This window comes from Bufo gargarizans, chromosome 2, assembly GCF_014858855.1.
Source record: "Bufo gargarizans isolate SCDJY-AF-19 chromosome 2, ASM1485885v1, whole genome shotgun sequence".
NCBI classification, from domain to species: domain Eukaryota; kingdom Metazoa; phylum Chordata; class Amphibia; order Anura; family Bufonidae; genus Bufo; species Bufo gargarizans.
Window position 1 is genome coordinate 261,502,746 of NC_058081.1, and position 24,179 is coordinate 261,526,924.

The 24,179-nt window shown below is 43.6% G+C and overlaps 1 protein-coding gene across 4 annotated transcripts in view; it reads right to left on the reverse strand.

Moving 5' to 3' along the window:
- The window catches only part of PLXNB2 (plexin B2), a 190,045-nt gene that overhangs the window by 14,974 nt on the left and 150,892 nt on the right, over nt 1–24,179 (reverse strand). For all 4 annotated transcript variants that reach the window (XM_044280256.1, XM_044280257.1, XM_044280258.1 and 1 more), the window contains 10 exons: nt 23,407–23,515; nt 18,273–18,409; nt 15,799–15,966; nt 13,495–13,615; nt 10,347–10,577; nt 9,646–9,822; nt 9,191–9,327; nt 6,330–6,430; nt 5,343–5,572; nt 4,606–4,784 (listed from right to left, as the gene is read on the reverse strand). In XM_044280256.1, coding sequence (XP_044136191.1) covers nt 4,606–4,784; nt 5,343–5,572; nt 6,330–6,430; nt 9,191–9,327; nt 9,646–9,822; nt 10,347–10,577; nt 13,495–13,615; nt 15,799–15,966; nt 18,273–18,409; nt 23,407–23,515 — 1,590 coding nt within the window. The remainder of the gene's footprint in view (nt 1–4,605; nt 4,785–5,342; nt 5,573–6,329; nt 6,431–9,190; nt 9,328–9,645; nt 9,823–10,346; nt 10,578–13,494; nt 13,616–15,798; nt 15,967–18,272; nt 18,410–23,406; nt 23,516–24,179) is intronic.

The following is a 24,179-nucleotide window of genomic DNA, read 5'->3' on the forward strand; positions in this document are numbered from 1 at the left end:
ATTCTCTAGATGAGCTTCAAGAGGTAGTCACCTGAAATGTCTTTCACTTCACAGGTGTGCCCTGTTAGGTTTAATAAGTGGGATTCCTTGCCTTATAAATGGGGTTGGGACCATCAGTTGCGATGTGGAGAAGTCAGGTGGATACACAGCTGATAGTCCTACTGAATAAACTGTTAGAATTTGTATTATGGCAAGAAAAAAGCAGCTAAGTAAAGAAAAACGAGTGGCCATCATTACTTTAAGAAATGAAGGTCAGTCAGTCCGAAAAATTGGGAAAACTTTGAAAAAGTGTTCCCAAGTGCAGTCACAAAAACCATCAAGCGCTACAAAGAAACTGGCTCACATGCGGACCGCCCCAGGAAAGGAAGACCAAGAGTCACCTCTGCTGCGGAGGATAAGTTCATCCGAGTCACCAGCCTCAGAAATCGCAGGTTAACAGCAGCTCAGATTAGAGACCAGGTCAATGCCACACAGAGTTCTAGCAGCAGACACATCTCTAGAACAACTGTTAAGAGACTGTGTGAATCAGGCCTTCACGGTAGAATATCTGCTAGGAAACCACTGCTAAGGACAGGCAACAAGCAGAAGAGACATGTTTGGGCTAAAGAACACAGGGAATGGACATTAGACCAGTGGAAATCTGTGCTTTGGTCTGATGAGTCCAAATTTGAGATCTTTGGTTCCAACCACCGCGTCTTTGTGCAACGCAGAAAAGGTGAACGGGTGGACTCTACATGCCTGGTTCCCACCGTGAAGCATGGAGGAGGAGGTGTGATGGTGTGGGCATACTGAACCAGCATGGCTACCACAGCATCTTGCAGCAGCATGCTATTCCATCCGGTTTGCATTTAGTTGGACCATCATTTATTTTTCAACAGGACAATGACCCCAAACACACCTCCAGGCTGTGTAAGGGCTATTTGACCATGAAGGAGAGTGATGGGATTAGGGCTGCAGTAAACAAATATTTTTGTAATAGAGTATTCTATCGATTAGATTTCTCGATTCATCGAGTACTCTAATAAGAAAAAGCTACTTAAAATAACGTACGTAATTAGGTATGTATAAAGTTATTGGTTTGAAGGGGTTAATAACTTTATACATGCCTAATGCCAAGGTGCTTCCATTAACCCCTTCAAACCAATAACTTTATACATGCCCATTGGGTTTGGAGGGGTTAATGGAAGCACCTTGGCATTAGGCATGTATAAAGTTATTGGTTTGAAGAGGTTAATGAAAGCACCTTGGAGGTGCCTTCATTAACCCCTCTCTAAACCAATAACTTTATACATGCCAAGGTGGTGCTTGCAGCCTCCATTAACGACTCTCTCTCCATCTGCCTCCCCCCCAGCCTCTGATCTGCCTCCCCCCTCTCCCCAGCCTCTGATCTGCCTCCCCCCCTCTCCCCAGCCTCTGATCTGCCTCCCCCCCTCTCCCCAGCCTCTGATCTGCCTCCCCCCCTCTCCCCAGCCTCTGATCTGCCTCCCCCCAGCCTCTGATCTGCCTCCCCCCAGCCTCTGATCTGCCTCCCCCCAGCCTCTGATCTGCCTCCCCCCAGCCTCTGATCTGCCTCCCCCCAGCCTCTGATCTGCCTCCCCCCAGCCTCTGATCTGCCCCCCCCAGCCTCGATCTGCCTCCCCCCAGCCTCTGATCTGCCTCCCCCCAGCCTCTGATCTGCCTCCCCCCAGCCTCTGATCTGCCTCCCCCCAGCCTCTGATCTGCCTCCCCCCAGCCTCTGATCTGCCTCCCCCAGCCTCTGATCTGCCTCCCCCCAGCCTCTGATCTGCCCCCCCCAGCCTCTGATCTGCCTCCCCCCAGCCTCTGATCTGCCTCCCCCCAGCCTCTGATCTGCCTCCCCCCAGCCTCTGATCTGCCTCCCCCCAGCCTCTGATCTGCCTCCCCCCAGCCTCTGATCTGCCTCCCCCCAGCCTCTGATCTGCCTCCCCCCAGCCTCTGATCTGCCTCCCCCCAGCCTCTGATCTGCCTCCTCCCCTCTCCCCAGCCTCTGATCTGCCTCCCCCCAGCCTCTGATCTGCCTCCCCCCAGCCTCTGATCTGCCTCCTCCCCTCTCCCCAGCCTCTGATCTGCCTCCCCCCAGCCTCTGATCTGCCTCCCCCCAGCCTCTGATCTGCCTCCCCCCAGCCTCTGATCTGCCTCCTCCCCTCTCCCCAGCCTCTGATCTGCCTCTCCCCAGCCTCTGATCTGCCTCCCCCCCCTCCCCCCAGCCTCTGATCTGCCTCCCCCCAGCCTCTGATCTGCCTCCCCCCCCTCCCCCCAGCCTCTGATCTGCCTGCCCCCCTCCCCCCAGCCTCTGATCTGCCTGCCCCCTCTGGTAACGCAACCCCCCCCCAGTATTAATCATTGGTGGCAGTGGCCACAGGGTCGTCGTCCCCCCCATCATTGGTGGCAGTGTCCGTTCCGATCGGAGCCCCAGCAGTGTAATGCTGGGGCTCCGATCGGTTACCATGGCAGCCAGGAGTCACACTACTGAAGTCCTGGCTGCCATGGTATGTTAGTGAGCAGAGAGCAGCGCATTATACTCACGTGCGCTGTGGCCGGCAGTCGCTCCTTCTCATAGGTCTGTGCGGCGCATTGCTAATGCTGTAAGCATTAGCAATCCGCCGCACAGACAGAAGAAGGAGCGACCGGTGGCCACAGCGCACGCGAGTATAATGCGCTGCTCTCTGCTCACTAACATACCATGGCAGCCAGGACTTCAGTAGCGTCCTGGCTGCCATGGGTAACCGATCGGAGCCCCAGCATTACACTGCTGGGGCTCCGATCGGAACTGACACTGCCACCAATGATGGGGGGGGGGAGGAGGGGGACCCTGTGGAATATGGCCAGCACATTCATTGGTGGCGCAGTGGCCACAGTCCCTCCCCTCCTCCTCCTACTCTGTCCTCATTGGTCTTCAGCGGCAGCCGCGCACAGTGGGGAGGGAGAGACTCCCTCCTCCTCCCTCCTCAGCTGTGCCGGCCGGCTCAGTCCTGCCTCTCTGGCCTCCGGAGGACACGGAAGCGGTGAGTGAGACGCTTAATTTCACTCCCGCTCCGTGATCACGTGATGTAAACGATTCCTCGATGCAGGGAAACTGCATCGATGAATTTTTTGACTTGATTTAATCGAGTTATTCGAATAATCGTTTCAGCCCTAGATGGGATGCTGCGCCAGATGACCTGGCCTCCACAGTCACCGGACTTGAACCCAATCGAGATGGTTTGGGGTGAGCTGGACTGCAGAGTGAAGGCAAAAGGGCCAACAAGTGCTAAGCATCTCTGGAAACTCCTTCAAGACTGTTTGAAGACCATTTCAGGTGACTACCTCTTGAAGCTCATCAAGAGAATGCCAAGAGTGTGCAAAGCAGTAATCAAAGCAAAAGGTGGCTACTTTGAAGAACCTAGAATATGACATATTTTCAGTTGTTTCACACTGAGCAGGAGGTCTATGAAGGATGTGACTGGCGAGGTGTGGTAGTGGTGGAAGTGATTGGACCTGAGCCTATTTATTAATATGTGATCACTATGTCTAGTAGCTGTGTGGGCCGCTCCTCAGAACACGCTTAGCAATATTAATGAGGGAGAGAGGACTCATAATATTGCATAACAAGGCATTTCTAGAGAGAGTTTCCTGCATTCCACTCAGTCTTGCTATGCCCAGATGTGGCCCCTTGCAGAGGGGCAATGCCCAGATGTGCCCCCCTGCACAGTAAAAATGCCCATATGTGCCCCCCTGCACAGTAAAAATGCCCATATGTGCCCCCCTGCACAGTAAAAATGCCCATATGTGCCCCCCTGCACAGTAAAAATGCCCATATGTGCCCCCCTGCACAGTAAAAATGCCCATGTGCCCCCTTGCACAGTATAAATGCCCATATGTGCCCCCTTGCACAGTATAAATGCCCATATGTGCCCCCTTCACAGTAAAAATGCCCATATGTGCCCCCCTCACAGTAAAAATGCCTAGATATTTGCCCCTTCACAGTAGTAATGCTCACACGTGCCCCCTCACAGTGTTTGCATTTCTTTCTGGCAAAGCTACCTGGTTCTGGCCAGCAAAATTTATACCATGTCCAGTGCAGCCCTCAGGCGAAAAATGGTTGGGCACCACTGTCCTAAATGGTAGCAGCTAGAAACATGCAACTGGTCTTGTTTGAAAGCTGGCATTCCAATACCAGAATGACAGCAATATGTTCAGGACAAGGGAAGATATCACTGATAGAAATCGGGATGCTGTGAATGCAGCTGAAAGTGAAAGGAAAAGCAGGTTTTACCTGCGATTATTCCCGACTATTTCTAACAGTGATTTCTCCTCTGTTGGACTTTAGCTGTCATTGGTCTTGTATGAAAGCCTGGATTATCAGCTTCCAAACAAGATCAGTTGCATGTTTTTAGCTGCTATCATTCAGGAGATAGCAGCATCTGAAGCAGCCCTCCCCCTCCAGTTAGCAACTTTTCCCACTGCCCGAGCTGGACTCAGGCAAAACAGGTGGTTAAAGGAGTTTTTCGTGCCTTATGCTACATTCACACAGAGGGATCTATGACGCTGTGAATTCGGATCAGGTTATCTTCTCAGTAATTGTAAAACTAGTATAGTTTGCTTTACCTTCGAAGCATTAATTTGGGATTCTTGGCCACATACTGCTCCATCAGCTCCACAAACAAGGTTCTCATGATATCTGTGTAGTACTCTAGCTTTCCATGCAAGGCAACTGTAAGCAAGGAGGCAAAATAAAGCTTCTCCCTGGCAGAAAAGTCCCTCTGGTTTTCCAGCGTGTGAATAAACTAAGAAATAATAAAAGCAATTACTATGATACAATATAGAGTTCACTTTTTTGATACTGTTAGTGCCCCAGAGGAAAAGTTGTTAACATAAAGTAGGTCATATTAACTAAATATAGTACAATGGCATTTCTGTAGAAGGTATTCATGAAAGCTATAAATTTGCAGATGAAACTTTTTTTGTGAATTCCAAAAATTAAGTTTTTAAAGCAAAAAAAAAAAAAAAAAAAAAAAAAGAAGGATTACAGAGTACAATAGACTAGTCAGCATTATGGCTAGGTTCACATCTGCAGCAGAGTTTCTGTTCGGAGCCTCAATCACAGATTCTGCCAAAGGAGGACAAACTGCCACTGCATGCAGCAGAATGATGGAAACCAGAACTGTGCTTCCATTGCTTTATTTTTTTTTTGTGCATATATGGAACAGAAAATTGAAAACCACCGCAGCTATGAACCTAGACATTGGAAGTAAAGAACGAGAGTGATATATGAACAAGGGAGTGTTTGGAACTTCTAATCAGGGTGATTGGAATAGAGGAACAAAAACCAGCAATGAACTCACAATTGTGAGAAATGATTTGCTGTTCAGTAGGTTTGAAAACTGGTTCAGTGCCTGCTCTACGGTTTGTCTCCTTGCTTCTGGAATATCAAGTTTCCCAGTGATCATTACATCTTTCTCCCCATCTTTGGATGGCCAGAAGAATACTCTGTCAGTGTACATTTTGTAATCCAGAAATGGAATTCCAGTTTCATTAAGGTCATTTGTTTGGTCTTCCATCTCTATCATTAGATCTAAGGAAATAAAATGGATACATTTTGGATACATCCAAAAGATACAAAATGTAAATACATCCAAAATAGAAACATGCAAGTGACAAACATTACTTTTTTCACATATTTTCATAATAAAGGATAAAATGAATTGAAACAGAGAACGTTTAAAACTTGAAAAACCTAAATAACTAACAGGGGCCCCAATGTCAAGATGTCAGCGGCAGCCTCAGCACCTCTCCTTACACATAGTGCTTCTTCTCCCCTCTATGTGTTGTGATATGTTTGTAGGTAGCTGGTTGATGGACTCCTTTTAAAAGCCAAGCCAGTCACACATAGGCCATGACGAGAATGGGGCTCAAATTGAAATTAACCAGTTAACTAGCACTCTGCATACATGTCACTGACACATGCAAGTCTATGTGGAAGCAGGGGTACTGGGATCAGAGCAGACATCTCAACATTAGGGCTCATGCACACGACCGTATGTATTTTGTGGAACAGAATAGCCGGTCCCTAATAGAACAGTACTATCCTTGACCGTAGTGTGGACAATAATAAGACGTTCTATTGTTTTTGCGGAACAGCCATACGGAAACGGAATGCACACGGAGTAACTTCCTTTTTTTGCGGACCAATTGAAATGAATGGTTCCGCATACGGTTGGAGAAAGAAAGAAAATACGCTTGCGTGCATGAGCCTTTAGGCTGCCTTTCTTCGCTAAAGTCTTTATTGCATATCTTTAGAGTCTTTCCACAACCAGATACTATTGGTTTACCTGTGAATTCCTTCTTGCAGCGGTCTCGGACACTTTCTTCTAGTCCTTCCAGTTGCAGTTTAACTTTTTCATATTCTCGCTCTGCCTGTTGACTTTTCCTCCTTTGGACAAAATATCAAACATCAGACACAAACGCTAAGGACTCAACAGGAACAGGATCTGCTGTGATCTATTACCATTCCAGTGCAGCCAAAAGGAAATGTGTCACCTGTCATTTTTTTCTGCCAATTTAAACCAGCTAGTCTCAAACACAATTTTTTTTTCGAATCTGCTTTCATTTTAGGATTGTTCAATCTGTTTCCTGAACATAAATATGGGGGCTGCCATCTTGCCTGAGCTGTTAACAGACTGTCTGACATCTATGGGAGTTTCCAGGCAGAGATCATTGTGCATGAGAGAAACAGCTACGCTGTTATATCACCTACTGTATATGGTGGATTCAGTGTTCTCAATATATACAGTAGGTGTATATTGCATTGTAAAGTCATCTGAACAGACAAAAAAGGTGCCTGTTATTAGGCTTAGAGCAAAAACAGGAGGATTTTAAAAGGAATCTGTCACTAGTTTTCTGCTGCCCTCAGTTTTAAATCCTAATAGATCCAGCACATGCCAATGAGTCCCCATATTCATGAGCTCGCGGCTCTCCCCGCCCACCTGCCTCTGATTGACAGCTCACCAGCAGGTGGACAGGCAAAGCCAAGAGCTCATGAATATTGAGGACTCATGGGCATGTGCTGGAGCTGTTCAGCCCACTTCCGATTCCCATTTTAAAAAGGTTTTTAAATACACATATAGGAATACAGTAGTAATTCACTGAAGTCTTGCGCGACTTCAGGCGAGACAAGGTTTGGCTCCACAGAGCAAATACATTTTAATGCTGTATTAATATTGAAGTTTTTGAACAAATCGATTTCGGATCTATGATCCAAAGGTCGATTCACACAAGCCTTTCATAGGCAGAGTACTCACTTGTTGGATTTGATCGGCAGGGGTGCTGGCATTTGCCCCTTGCTGATCTGATATTTATGACCAGGGATCCGCAAAAAATACGGATGACCTTCCACGTACATTCAATATTTTGCAGAACGGAACAGCTGGCCCCTAATAGAAAAGTCCTATCCCTTGTCCGTAATGCGGACAATAATAAGACATGTTCTATCTTTTTGCGGAACGGACATACGGAAACGGAACACACGCAGAGTAACTTCCTTTGTTTTGCCGAAGCATTGAAATGAATGGTTCTGCATACGGTCTGCAAAAAACACTAAATGGACACAGAAAGAAAATATGTTTGTGTGCATGAGTCTTAAGTCATCAATATTACAAATGTAGACAACCCCTTTAAATTATTATAATGTTTTTCAAATATATATATAAAAAAAAAAAAAAGTGATCAAAATAATCACCCTGCAAAAAATAAGCCCTCACACAGCTCCACAGATATGAATATAAAAAACATGAGGTCAGAATAGGAAGATGCAAAGAAAAAGTATTCTTTTCAAAGTTTGGATTTTTTGGATTAATACACAATAAAAACTATAAAAATGTGATTTGCTGTAATTGTGCTGACCAGCAGAATGAGATTAACATAATTTTTATCGCATAGGGAACACTGTAAAAATAAAACCCAATGCGGCAGAATTTCATTATTTTTTCCAATTCTACCCAGTTTAAAATCTTTTCCCAGCCTCCCACTACATCATATGCAATATTAAATGGTGCCATTAGAAGGTACAACTTGTTCCGCAAAAAATAAACGTGAATGGAAAAAATAATAAAGATATGGCTCATGGAAAGCATTGTGCAAAAAAGGAAAGTGAGAAAAAATAAATCACTGCGTCTGAAAGGGGTTAATGTCATGCACGCTGTATTGTCCACTGACAGAACAAGTTATACTGAATCTTTTCCCATAAGACTATAGATCAGTGATGGCTAACCTTGGCCACTCCAGCTGTGGTAAAACTACAACTCCCAAGATGCCCCCCTTGCTTGGCTGCTCTCAGAACTCTGTAGAAATAAATGGAGCATGCTGGGAGTCATAGTTTCACCACAGCTGGAGTGCCAAGGTTAGCCATCACTGCTATAGATCAATCTGCTCAGCTTCTCCTGCTGTATAACAAGCAGTCTACAGATTGCACTGCATTTTGTGGTGACAGGTTCCTTTTAAGGGGGTTTTCTAGTTATAAATATCTTAAAAGGGGTTTTGTCACTTCAGCAAGTGGCAATTATTACGTAGAGAAAGTTAATACAAGCCACATACTAATATATTTTTATTTCCCATATCGCTTCCTTTGCTGTCTCGATTCATTTTTCCAATTCATTTTTCCATCAAATTATACGCCGCTCATTTCCATGGTTACGACCACCCTGCAATCCAGCGGCAGTGGTCATGCTTGCACACTATAGGAAAAAAATGCCAGGTTCTCTGGTGGCCAGACTGCATAGTGTGCAAGCACAGCCACTGCTGCTGGACTACAGCGTGGTCGTAAGCATGTAAACGAGCAGTGTATAATGGGATAGAAAAATGAATTCAGTCAGCAAAGGAAGCAATACAATCACACTACATTAGTAAGTGTCTTGTAGTAACTTTATCTACATGAGAAATGTCATTAGCTGAGGTGAGACAACCCCTTTAAGTAACCCCCCTCAGCATACCGCCTGTAGAAGAAGTTTCACACTTACCTGCTCCATGTTCCCCCGGTCTTTCTTTTACCAGCGGCAGGCTATAGAATTATAACCGTAAACCCCTTTAGGATTGCAGTTCATTGTATCACAAGCCGCAAACAGACTACCAAGGTGGTCACACACATTCAGGTTATTATATCCATACTTGTATTAGGTCAACTTGAGGCACTACATACCGATAGAAGTAGACAGCTATGACAATGATTAGGATCATTGGTATGAGCACTACTGGAATAATTATGTGCAAGGGAATTGCTGGGGACTGTCCATATTCTACTTTTCCCAGTATCCATTCTCGGTTTCCAAATTTAACCTATGCAAGACAAAAATGTTAAACATTAAAAAAAAAAAAATTCCACTATTTCACAGCCCACCTTTACTGGGCAAAGAATTTACAGTAACCAGATGGCAACATGAGGGGAAAAGATACCCGAGCAAACATGTATGGTCATTTCTCAAACTGGTGTAAAGTAGAACTGGCTTAGTTGCCCATAGCAACCAATCAGATTCCACCTTTCATTTTGGAAAGATCCTTTGGAAAATGAAAGGAGGAATCTGATTGGTTGCTATGGGCAACTAAGCCATTTCTACTTTACACCAGTTTGAGAAAAGACCCCAATGATGTCCATACCGTGAACTCTGGCAAGTTGTCTGTGGTGTCTCTCTTATGGCGCTTTCTGGGTGGAGGTTGTTCTTCAGGTGGAACACAGTACAAGTCTGTTGCAGTTAAAGTATTTATCTTGCAAACGCCTTCACCGACAAAAGCTTTTGCCTCTTCTATGGTCATTGCGGAATTTAGGTTATTGCCCTAAATAACAAGAACAGAAAGTGAATAAACCAATACATAAACTGCAATATTGTCATAAAAAATGACTCCGCAAACAAATGTTTGCCTTTTTTTGGGGTACATTTTGGATGCGGTTACGCATCAAGTGAGACAGAATGGGTGGATAGTCTACAATAAGCCTTCTAAGCATCTTCAATTATACATTTATGACCAAGGAAAATGTTCTTTCTAGAAGAATGGAATTTGCCATTGGTTGGCTTACAATAATTTACATACCGTAGTTAAAAAAACAATCAATAGACACTAGAGGGCAGTATAAGCAAATTAGTTAACATGTTCAAGTTCTTGGCCTGGAAATCTTTTTTATTCACCTTAATTTGACCCAATGTTGAAGTGAAATGTGATATACGTTGTAAAAAAATAAAATAGTAATGATAGAACACTTGCCCTCAACAACTAGGCCACACAAGAGAGGACTTCCCAAGGATCAAATGCAGACAAGTTTACCATATCAACACCATCAGCAGGGTATTCAGTATAGTTACCTTGGCATTTATGAGATTGTTCACTTGTTTTTTGATCCCATCTGTGAAGTTATCAAAAGTAGGATCATGGAGATAATTGAAAGAGAGATCAGTTGTCTGCAGAGGTGTCACAAACCCATCCATTTGAATCACTACAATAACCTCTGAGTTCTGGTAATTTTCCGGTACTTGAGGAGAGGAGAATATTATTACGGTGTCATCAACTTTCTCAAGGATGTCTTCCTTTTCTATCTGTTAAGAATAAAGTGAGAAAACTGCTGACCTCTCAAATAACATACTATGGATAACTGACATTTTACACACTTATACACAGTTAATAGAGCACAGTAAGAAGTAGACTGCTGCACTGAATCGACGACAAGAACGATGCAAGCCCTGGGTACTAGTAAAACAGACCTAATTTAGCCACGTTTTGGTATACTGTATATAAAACTAGTGTGTATAATAATTTACTAGATGTATTTTACGTTTCAAACAATGCTTCTTTCACCGTGTGGAGGATAGCTGATAAATGACCAGCTCTTGTTTCCAGAATAACAGTAGGCTTGTTAACAAACAGGTAAACTGTGAACCAAACAACAAACCGCATAAAAACTGCATGAATACTTAAACCAACATGAAAAATCTAAAAATGAATCATACAAGAAAACAGCAAATAATCTTGCCCCAGGGTTTTGTAATCTGCAGAACTTCCTGCATTTTCTCAAACAAATAGGCTTTTAAAAATCCCGACGACTAAACAGGAGTTAATCTCCAGCTGATCTCTTCCATTTTTGGCAGTGAAATGACTGTGGGGGATCTGGCTTAAAAGGGAATTCCAGTTATAAAAATGTATTCCCTATTCACAGTATAGGGGATAATTATGAAATTGTTGAGGGTCCCATGGCTAGACAGAGCAGCTCCATTCATTTCTATGGGATCGCCGGAGATAGCCGATACAAATCAGGTTCGGATTGCTGTATACGAACCAGATTCTTTTAAAAACTTTATTAAGAATATGGGCACTGTCAAACTGTAAAATGTATGGCCTCCGCGGAGGCCTTTCCGAAGTTGTAGCAATACATTTATTTGCATAAATTACTATATCAAAATACTAAACTCTGCTTCGTGCCTCATTAATGAAGGGATAAAGTTGTAGAGAAGTGTAAATCAGCGTTCTAAAAAATATCCCAAGCTCTGAATATCTCACAGAGCACTGTTCAATCCATCATACGAAAATGGAAGGAGTATGGCACAACGGCAAACCTAACAAGACATGGCCGTCCACCTAAACGGACAGCACTAATTGGAGACGCAGCCATGAGGCCCATGGTCTCTCTGGAGGAGCTGCAGTGATTCACAGCTCAGGTGGGAGAATCTGTCTATAGGACAACGATTAGCCATGTACTCCACAAATCTGGCCTATATGGAAGAGTGGCAAGAAGAAAGCCATTTCTGAAAGCAAGAAATAAGAAGTCCCGTTTGCCATGTAGAGGACACAACAAACACATGGAAGAAGATGCTCTGGTTAGATAACACCAAAGAAGAACTTTGGCCTAAAAGCAAAAATGGGCGGCAGAAATCTAACACTGCACATCACCCTGAACACACCATCTTCAGCTCAGACAGGGAAAAGCTGGTGAGAGTTGATGGGAAGATGGAGGGAGCTAAACACAATCCTGGAGGAAAACCGGGTAAAGGCTGCAAAAGACTTGAGAGGAGGTTCCTAAACATACAGCCAGAGCTACAATGGAATGGTTTGGATCAGGCATGCTCAACCTGCGGCCCTCCAGCTGTTGCAAAACTACAACTCCCATCATTCCTGGACAGCCTACAGTTATCAGCCTGCAGAAAGGCATGGTAGGAGTTGTAGTTTTACAACAGCTGGAGGGCCACAGGTTGAGCATCCCGGGTTTAGATAAAAGCATAATCATGAGTTAGAATGGCATAATCAACGTCCAGACCTAAATCCCATTGAGAATCTGTGGCAAGAAAATTGCTGTTCACAGACGCTCTACATCCAATCTGACTAAGGCTACTTTCACACCTGCGTTTGGTGCGGATCCGTCTTGTATCTGCACAGACGGATCCGCACCAATAATGCAAATGCTTGTATCCGTTCAGAACAGATCAGTTTGCATTATTCATAAAAAAAAAGTCAAAACGTATCCATCTTTACTTGCATTGAAAGTCAATGGGAGGCGGATCCGTTTTTAATTGCACGATATTGTGTCAGTGAAAAACGGATCCGTCCTTATTAACTTACATTGTAAGTCGGGACGGATAAGTTTGGCTCCGCTTAGTCAGACGGTCACCAAAACGCTGCAAGCTGCGTTTTAGTGACCGTCTAAAAAAATGCAACGGAGACCAAACGCAGTCAAATTGATGCATGGTGAACGGATCCTTATCCATTCAGAATGCATTGGGGCTGAACTGATCTGTTTTTGGGCCGCTTGTGAGAGCCTTGAAACGGATCTCACAAGCGGACCCAGAAACGCCAGTGTGAAAGTAGCCTAAGCTTGAGCTATTTTGTAAAGAAGAATGGGCAAAAATGTCAGCCTCTAGATGTACAGATAGCTGATAGAGACATACCCCAAAAGACTTGCAGCTCTAATTGCAGTAAAAGGTGGTCCTACAAAATATTGACTACGGGGGGCTGAATACTAATGCACACCACACCTTTGAGATTTTTATTTATTAACTATTTTGAAAACCATGTATCATTATCTTTCCACTTCACACATACTTACTACTTTGTGTTGGTCTATCGTATAAAATCCCAATAAAATACCTTTAAGTTTATTGGTGTAACGTGCAAAAATGTGGAAAAGTCCAAAACGCATACAGTTCAGTCCCTCTAACAGTATTTGGCCAGATAAAAAAATACCACAGCATGCTGCAGTATTTTCTCTGGCAAAAATTCCGGAACACTTGCCGGAATGCACATGCGCAGACCTTTAAAAATGCGAAAAAAATAAATACTATATCCGTTTTTCCAGATGACACCGGAGAGACGGATCCGGGATTTCAATGCATTTGTCAGACGGATCCGCATCTGGATCAGTCTACAAATTATATCCGTTGGCATACGGATTTCCAGATACGGCAGGCAGTTCCAGCAACCTGCCGGATGCTCACAACGCAAGTGTGAAAGTACCCTAATACTTACTATATGCCAGCCATGATCCTCCAGTTCTCTTTTCTCTCTTCTTGTTTGCAATGTGGCCATCATGCTGAAATGCTGCACAAGATTAAATCCTATCCCAGAAATGGTGATATTTCTTCCTCCACTGAATAAATAAAAAAAAAAGTACATCACCATGGCGTACTACAGTCACAGTTCAAGTCTTAGTTTAGATAAACAGCCATTCTAAAGCCCCTTTCACACGAGCGAGTTTTCTGCGCGGGTGCAATGTGTGACGTGAACGCATTGCACCCGCACTGAATCCTGACCCATTCATTTCAATGGGTCTGTGTACATGAGTGTTTTTTTTTACGCATCAGTTCTGCGTTGCATGAAAAACGCAGCATGTTCTATATTCAGCGTTTTTCACGCAGCTCTGGCCCCATAGAAATAAATGGGGCTTCAGTGAAAAACGCATTGCATCCGGAAGCAAGTGCGGGTGCGGTGTGTTTTTCACTGATGGTTGCTAAGAGACATTGTTTGTAAACCTTCAGTGTTTTATCATGCGCGTGAAAAACACAAAAACACATTGCCCCTGCACGGGAAAAAAATGAATGCAATTGCAGACAAAACTCAGTGAACTTGCTTGCAAAATTGTGCGAGTTTCACTGAACGCATCCGTATCTAACTCGTGTGAAAGGGGCCATACATTGTTATTTGGTGCAAACACCTTGATATCAATGCATCCCTACATTAGGTATATTATGAATTACAAACTGCTAATAAGAGCAATATACAGACAGCACTTATGCTAATTGTCTGACGTAAACAATATGTCACTGAACTGCAATGAACACAATAGTGATGCTCCTATTCAGAAGACCAGTTATCCTCTCTTGAGATGTAGGTCTCGATCTTTCTAATTCTGACAATACATACTCCTGATTTTCCCAACTTGATCAGCGCACTCTTAAAAATCCACAAGGTTTCCTGCTGTAGCAAACCGTGCTAGGAGCCCCCCAAATGTGTGGCTTATGTGCATCCCCACTATCTGCTGCCACTACTAGTGGACAGATCTGCTGGACGTTACTGTCTGCGAGGTGAGCCACCAGCCAGGCTCCTCTGCTTGATTTGCTAAGCAAAGAAACCTTGTGGATTTTTAAGACGGTACTGACCCAGCTGAGAGCAGCCATTGGGAGCACATACCAGTCGCAATGAGAAAGATCGAGACATACATCTCAGGAGAGGATAACAGGTACTGGTCTTCTGAATAGGAGCCTTACTTCTGAGTTTACTAACACATTCATTTATTTCAGGGTGTTAGCGCTCGAGCCGTTTGTATATAGATTTTTTTTTTAGGGGTTTATTTGTGGTGCTGTAAGTAGAAGGCACCAGCACTCTGCTGCTATATATTGCACTATAAAACTGAATGCTGTTGGCAAGCATTGCTGCTGCAATTAATGGCGTCCATACAGCTTTTCTCAGCTGACCACTCTCTCTCATAACTCCCCCATACACATAGTGACTAGGGATGAGCGAACTTGTGTTTCAAGTTCGGCGTACAAGCTTCGCGTTATCTAAGATTTCCGTTATGGATTTGGCTATCACGGACTATAAGTTATGGTCTGTGGTAGTGGAATCCACAACAGAATTCTTAGATAACCTGAACCTTGCACGCCAAACTTGAAACACAAGTTCGCTCAACACTAATTGAGACACCTCTGGCTGTGGCTCATCTCTAGGGAGAACAAAAAAAATTCAATTAACCCAATCCTTCTCTCCCCAGACATCACTTTTTGGGGGAGAACCGGGAGCTCTCCATATTCACCGCAGACCCACCACACCTGATGCATTTTGCCAATGGCTTTGTCTGGGGTTTCATTTATTTTTTTAAGTATCAGTTGTGATCAGCCAACATCAGTTTTTGTCATTTCTGTCACAGGTCCGTTATTTTGGACTGAAGAAATGCATGCAGCACTACTTCTGCCAAAAATAACTGATCACTAATGGAAGTGACACAGACTGATGCAAACTGATGTTCAAAAGATGGATCAGTTATTTTTCATTTTCATGTTCTTCTGACAGATCAGAAGAATGGAAAGCTAAACACAGATGTGAACGAGCCCTCATTTTTTTGGACACAGCTGTCCCTGTCAATATATTATTAGTGATTTCTACTAGTACATGTTTATTTTCACCCCATATGGTTTATGCTTATTTTAGGATTTTCTGCGCTGTGTATTTTTTAATCATCCTTACTTAACAGTCTTTTTCATGGATTGTAATAAAGGATGCACATTGTATGGTCTAGCAAGATATGATACTGCAGCAGAAAACAATGCTAAATACCTGGCAAAACTGCGATCAGGGTAAAACTGGGAAATGATGGGATTGCTTCTGTATGTAAACTTTCCAGCTTCTTTTAAGGTGTTCGTACCATAGGACATCTTCACTTTGACGTTTCCTTCTTTCTTTGCCTCACTTGTAATGCAGATTATTTCTTCACCAAATGAAATGCTATGAAGAAGATAAAAAAAAACATGTCAGGTGGGCGATGCTAAACAGGTAATTGTCTTCCATAAAATGACTGGTGAATAAGCACAAAGCAATAAATGTGTGTATCCTTCACGCTTCATGTCTTCCACAAGCAAAACAGACAAACCATATGGCAGCTAGTAAATCCTTGAGGCTAGCTGGGATAATTGTAAGATAAAATAATCCAGGAATACACTGATAAACGTGGGCCAATGCTACCTACGTATGGATTTCAGAAGATTAAAGATTAAGTAAGGTAGTGCCCTAAGCTTAGCGATTTGGGGGTCTTTGGGGTCATGCGAAACATTTAGCAAGCATCATAATTTGAAAGTAATAAAGAAATACACTGAATTGTGTCACAGACCATTGAAGTATATCTATCGATATCATTTAATTTAGGTTTGCCTAACACTGAAGACTTTCACGTTAAAGCTGGTCACAGAAACTAGAGGTCTGTCGGACAAACTACTGGCGGCTACGTATGCTTTTCATGGCGTTTCCTTTATCTTTCTCACTTTTTCTCAATTTCAAACAGATGATGGGATATGCAGCGAAGAAGGCTTTAATTATACAAGCAAAACAGTAAAATTCACATAGGGGAACCTGAAACTACTGGATTATGAGAATTAGGCCTCATGCACACGACCGTTCTGTTTTTTTTTGCGGTCCGCAAACTGCAGATCCGCAAAAAAAAACGGAAGCTGCCCGTGTGCCTTCAGCAATTTGCGGAACGGAACGGGTGGCCCATTGTAGAAATGCCTATTCTAGTCCGCAAAACGGACAAGAATAGGACATGCAATTTTTTTTTTTTTGAGGGGCCACGGAACGGAGCAAGAGTGCTGTCTGCATCTTTTGCGGCCCCGTTGAAGTGAATGGGTCCGCACCCGAGCCGCAAAAAATGCAGCTCAGATGCGGACCACAACAACAGTCTTGTGCATGAGGCCTTTTAAACACAGAAACCCTTGAGGCTTCTACTGAGGATGATGAGTCTTCTGTCAGCCACAGGTACAGAAATGTTCTCCACTTAGAAGCATTGGCTCAAGTAGAGAATATCTCCACTTATACACAGTATAGATCTGTACAGTGGTGTCTTTCCGGCATCTGCAGGAGACCTTTTAAAATGGCCATAGAAAGCTAAGGGTAGAGAAATATTAGCGACATACTTTCTAGACAGTTTCTGCTCAGTGTTCTGAATCCACAGTATACTGCAGTACTGTCCTAAGAGATGGATTACAGGACCTCCTGGATTATGGGATGCTGGAGTAAGGAATATCACCGTACTAAATGATAGTTTACACTTTTGATGTGAGAAAGTTTTTTTTTTTCTTCTTGTAGACAAAGATAATGAAGCGCCATGTCCCCTTACATATTGGGGACCAGAGCATCTAAAATGCCTTGTTTGATGTGCAGACGTAAAAATTAGCTGGAGTGGGATTGGCTGATGTTACTTATAATTTAAAAGGGAATTGAAAATCATGGAGCATTTGTTACTAATCACTGTATCTCTCTTCAGCCAAATTGGCAAATCTCTAAGCAAAGCTTCGGAATACAACAGGGACAGCTGGAACAATTTGGCAAGTTCTCTAGCACAGCTTGAAGTCAAAGGTTCTGGTGAGCAGCACAGTAACCCCTTCATTCACACAGCATTCCAATTAGCTATTGACCCTCTCAGAATTAACTACATCATGCATCGTCTTCAATCCTAAAATACAACCACTGCCATATTGCTGACACATGCCGCTTAATTGTAATTATAACCAGCTCTTATAACAAAATGTCTTTGTTTAAGCCAATGAGATTTGGTTGCCTGTTAAGATATTTATGTAGTCTCTGTCGGCAAACACAGTATTAAATCCATAAGTAACTATCATCTAGAGTTAAAATATCTGTAAAAGACAAAAACACTAAACCAGGTCTAAAAGGTAGTATGTTTTCGATGTGCGTGTAATTTGCTGCCCTGATTAGTGGAACCTCTCAGACATAATTTGGCTGGCATTTGGTGTGCAGCCAATCTCCATTGTAAACTTCCCAAAACACTGCTCTAACCAGTTCCTCGCCTCCGTCTATCCAGGCAGTCTGTGAATTCCCTTCTCTCCTAATTAATGCTCATGTCCTAGTCAAGATTCTGCAACTCTCTGCAAGAGTATGACCCATATATGAAGCATTCCTAGTACTTCTGCCTGCTTGCGCTTCAAATTCAGAGTGTATTTGTACACAACAAGATAAGAATGGCAGTATTATAAAAGAAGGAGTGCTGCATAGTATAGAGGCAAGGTAATACTACATACACTTTACACGGGAAACCGTCGAGGGACACTTGGACATCATTTTTTGATCCAGTTTCTAGATTATTTCCGGATATTGTAACATGCGTTCCTCCAGCAAGCACTCCTTCAACGGGTCTCAGAGATGTCGGCTCTGGTTCCTAGAAGTGGTGAGGAAAAGAAAAAAAAAAAAAGTCCTTTAGTTAGATTTCATATCAAATGAATGGAGTTCTCCCATGTAGATAGCACTTTCTCATGCACCTTATAGGGAGTTATTAGAGAGGGGTCCTCTGATTGGTCTCTTATCTCTTCGCTAAGGTGGAAAGTGTTTGAAAAGAGGGTCGCTCCCTCTGGAACTGTCCTGTAGACCACTGGCTGGAATGGGCACTGTGCCATGCCTATTATTTCCCTGTGGTGGCTGCATGGAAATTGGAAAGTAACTGCATTCATTCTTTCTGGGTAGTTGACCCCATCCTGAATGCACCATGTTAAACACATTTCAGTGGTGAGGTAGGCCCACTCCTAACACGGCAGGTACCAGATGTGTAATACAGCTGACTCCCTAGCAATGATTGGGATTGGAGATAACTCCTATCCCGATCATTTAACCCCCCAAATGCCATGGTCGATAGTGACTACGGCACAGTCGCTGATGAGCTGTTTCCTGCGAGGGCTGCCTTCTCCTCACTTTTTACCCACACGCCATCGACATTGCAGAGTTGAGCAGGTGTAATTACAGCTCCTCTGTCCCACTTCTCTTCAAGGAAAACGTGTAATTTCTGCTGTTTCTGAGGTCAGTAGCCTCAGTGTGAGGTCTTTTCAGTGATTGACAGCTATGTACGAATACACTTTTATACGGGGAAGGCTCTGAATCACTGACAAGACCGTTCACTTGGGCAACTAATCAAAGAAATAGCAGAGGTTCAAATGAATAAATTACAAATTTTGCTGAATCATTTCCTATAAAACTATATAAAAGTCTGCTCAGCTCCTCCTGCTCTAACACATTCTGCAATCTGCATTTTCATGGCGACAGTTAAGATTATCCTCACAACAACTTATTCCCTATCCACAGGATAGCAAATAAGTGACTGATTGTCCAGAGCCCCAGTGGTCAGACCCCGCCAATCATGAAAATGGGGGCTCGTGGTCTCCCATTTCAATGGTATAGAAGCGCTGATCAGGGTCATTAAACCCCTTAGATGCCATGGCCAATAGCTATAACAATGTCTCCTATGTATTTGTATGTCAGCCTCAGGAGTTTATTAGGCCCCAGGCTGACATGCAAATACATAGGACACATTGCTATAGCTATTAACCATGGCATCAAAGGGGTTTAATGACCCGGATCAGGGCTTCTATACCATTGAAATGGGAGACCACGAGCAGTAAACCCGTATTAGGCCTTAAGCATACGGCTGTTGACAGCCATGACCCGTATTGCGACCCGCCACTAGCGGGTCCGCAATATACAGGCCCCGCCCGTGTGCTCACTGCATCATGGATGTAGACCCATTTACTTGAATGGGTTCGCAATCTAGAACTGCGGTGCGGAACAGAGGCATGGTACCACAAAGTAAACAAAAAAATCAAATTTTAAAAATACAGCTTTTCAACAGAGAAAACTGCAAAGATAAAATTTCCACCACATATTTGTTATTGCGGCATCCTGTGGCGAAGAAATTTTTTATTTTTTTATTATTGTGCAAAAGCAGTAAAATTTAAAAAACACTAGGATATGCCACCAATGTCAGATATGTGTAGTTCCCAGCGGAGATCTCTAGAATGGGGTCCCCAAAGTGAATAAGGGTGCACTGCGTATGCACAGTGTGCAATCCATTCACTTCTTTGGGAGCTATGAAAATAGCCAAGCAAGTGCACTCGCCTATTTTCGAAAGCTCCATATAATTGAATAGAGAGCGCACCACTCAGGCGCGGCAACAGCACAATTCAGATCTATGGGACTGCCGGAAATAGCTGAGCTATTTTCGGAACTCCCATATGAATGGAGGGCCGCCACGTGCAGCAGTTCTCTGTTCACTTTCGGGGTCCCTTTATGGAGATAAGAGTGGGTCCCACTTCTGGTATTGCTAAGATCAGGGCCGGTGCTACCATAAGGCAGACCAAGCGGCTGCCTTAGGGCGCACACTGGGGGAGGGCGGAAAAATGTGACATAGGGGGGTGATTTGACATGCAGGGGGAGAAATGTGACATGGGGGCTGATGGCTGACATGGGGGCATGATGGCTTACAGGGGGCATGATGGCTTACATGGGGGCTGATGGCTGATATGGGGGGCTAATGGCTGATATGGGGGGCTAATGGCTGATATGGGGGGCTAATGGCTGATATGGGGGGCTAATGGCTGACATGGCGGCATGATGTCTGACATGGGGGTCTGATCTGAGGTCTGATTAACATTGGGGGTCTGATTGTGGCTGTGAGCTGAGATCTGATGAACATTGGGGGTCTGATTGCTGGTCTGACCTGAGGTGTAATGGAAAATATTTTTTTCTTATTATCCTTCTCTAAAACCTAGGTGTGTGTCTCAGAGGGCGAAAAATACGGTCCTCAAACCAGTTTCTGAAGCAGAGAAAAGATTACCAGGACCACACAGAGGAGAAGCCAGCTGCTGAAGACGGGACCAGGGCCAGGTGAGCTGCGAGGGGGGGGGGGCGCCAAAATGTTGCTTCGCTTGTGTTGGCAAAAATCCTTGCACCGGCCCTGGCTAAGATATGCCACCAATGACTGAGGTGAGACCACCCTTTAATAAAAGTTGATCAGTAAGTTATGTATAACCTAAAATGGTACCATTAAAAACTAACTTTTCCTGCAAAAAACAAGCTCTCATACGACTACACCAAGGAAAAATAAAGTTATAGCTCTTGGAATGCAACAATGAATAAATTAATAAAATTACTTGGTCACAAGGATCAAAACAGGCTGGTTGCAAAGGGGTTAAGGTAGAGAAAGTAACAGGGAGATTCTACTTGTCTTTTGTGAATCCACTCCTGGTTTTAGCCTCAAAACTGAAAATCTGAACAAAACCTGATTAAAACCTGATTAAAACCTGAATGTGAACTTACAGCCTTAAAGGGGTTATCCCATGAATAATGTAAAAAATGAAAATCAGGGGCATGCCAATCTCTTTATAACTAACCTAGAACCAGCCCTGTACCTCACATGGATCCAGAGATCTTGCCATTCATTGCTCTGCTAGATTAATATCAATCTGACAGATCAGGGGGTGTGTCTTTTCTGCTGCAGCTCAGGGGGCGTGTCAGCTCTCCCTATCACAGATCAGGGGGCGTGTCCATGCTCTCCCTATCACAGCTCAGGAGGCAGCTGAAGGGTGAAACTGAGCACGTGCGGCCATCTCAGTGAGCAGGACAAAGAAATAAGAAAAAAACAAAGCAGATAGCGCTATACAGATACATTTTATTGAATAACTCAGTGGCTATGTTAAATTCTTAATTACATGCAATTACAAAAGTATTCAGATCCAGGTGCTGGTTTGAAAACTAAAGAATGTTTTTTGTGGGATGACCCCTTTAAGGTCCTTTTACATAGACCAATGTTTTTCAGGAAACTACCAAGAATGAACCAAGTGTTCCCAATAATTGCCTGATCGTCAGCAGAGATGGGGATTGCATTTCCATGGAGCAGTCGCCTCTGCAATAGCAATCACTTGTTTTATAGAAAATCCCTGATAACTGACCAGATTACCGGTCAATTTAAGTTGGCTTGTGGGTTAATTATACATAGCATGAACCAACTACATGCACCTGACTGACAGGGACAGCTCAATTTTCACCTCTCTGGTTTGGAATATAAAAGTTATATATTTCCAGAAAACACTGTATTATCATTTTTTTTCTGTTAATTTTCCCTATCCATAATTGTCTGGAAGAAATTATGCATTCAATTGAAAACTTTCAGTAAAGTTACACACAACCATATTATCATATCTTATAAATGAAAGAAGAGGCGCACAGAAGCTCTGAGCAATCCCAAAAGGGCGGATGTCAGCTTTGATCTGAAGCTACCGTGCCAGAGAGCATCAGAAATTCCACACTTCCTGTATGTACTAGGAGGGGAGCCAAGAGAAGTAGACAGCTTGTTGGTACCCTCATCTGAGGCTGACAGTATCCTCTGACACAAAGGATGCACAGAGCTCAGATCGGAAGCAGCCACTGCAGCGGTGTCAGCATCAGTCTGCAACTCACATACTCATTTGCATTGCCTCTAGTCATGATAGGGATTGGGGAAGCGTAACTGCAGCTGAATCTTGATGATCGTAGATCACATCCTGGGACATTCTTTAATGTCACTTCCCCGGCAATGTTAAAGATACAACAGGACTGCCATTGAAAAATCTAAACTTTCATCTGCTCAAGTTTTACATTACAAACCTTTGATAGAACAGAAATAATATATGCCAAAGAAGTATACTGACCAAATGAATTATGAAAGGAAAATACTGACAAGCAGTAAGTGCAAACATAACCCAATTTCCTCTTGGTCATATCTGCATTGCACTTGATAGGATTTATCCCATCTTAGACAATGGGGGCATATCGCTAGGATATGCCCCCATTGTCTGATAGGTGCGGGTTCCTCCTCTGGGACCCGCACCTACAAGGAGAGCGGATCCGGGGAGGGTTTCCCGGGGTCCGTCCACCACCAGGCGCAGCTCCCCGACTCTCCCATTGAAGTGAATGGGAGCGCACCACGCATATGCGGCCACCGCTCTCATTCATTTCTATACGGCCGATGGAAATAGCCGAGCCAGCGCTCGGCTATTTTCGGCGGCTCTATAGAAATGAATGGAGGGCGGCTTCGCAAGTGTAGTGCACCCTCTTCAACTTTCTCTGCTCCGTTCTCCTTGTAGGTGCGGGTCCCAGAGGTGGGACCCACACCTATCAGACAATGGGGGCATATCCTAGCGATATGCCCCCGTTGTCTAAGATGGGATAACCGCTTTAACACTTACAAGCGTATATGGAAACTACAAACTCCATAATAAAGTGTTGATGTTTGCTGGATGCTGCACAGGGTCCCACTGTTGTAAACTTGACAAATCCCCTATTAAAATTATATTCATTGGTTAGATGTAACACATAAGAAACAACCAGAAATAAAAGATCTGAAAACTGTACCTGGTAGGTAAAGGTAAAACTATTCGGCGAGATTCCTTCCTTCCCATTTACCATTATATTAATGATTCCAGACTGAGCATAATGTGCTGGTCCAACCTCACACACAACCCTTAAGATAAAACAGAAAATTATATAAGACTGGTAAACACATAAAATGCAGGCAAAACAATCCAATATTCAGAAATACTGTCATGCTATGTGACATCCTCATACATAATGTACAGTATTAAAACATAGGGGTGCAGTCACACACAGAGTTTTCCATGCAGTAGTTTAGGGCCTCATGCACACAAATTTATTTTGTTTCCGTGTCTGTTCCGTTTTTTTGCGGATAGGATGCGGACCCATTAATTTCAATGGGTCCGCAAAAAAGGCGGACAGCACACCGTGTGCTATCCGTATGTCCGTTCCGTATCCCCGCCCCAAAAAATAGAACATGTCCTATTCTTGTCCGTTTTAGGCATTGTTACAATGGATTCGCAGAAAAAAAATAAAAAATAAAAATAAAAAAACGGATGGCATATGGATGTCAACTGTTTTTTTTTTGCGGATACGCAATTTGCAGACCGCAAAACACATACGGTTATGCGCATGTAGCCCAAGTCAAAGCCAGAAATGGGCCCTGCAGGAATGAGGGGTCTAAGTTTATAATTCTCATTCCCTTCCATCCAACTTCTGGCTTTGACTCAAGAATTGCATCAAAAACTGCCACAACATCCTTACTGTGACTTTTCACAAATTGTTGTGTGTAGATGAGCAATTTACTCTAAGTC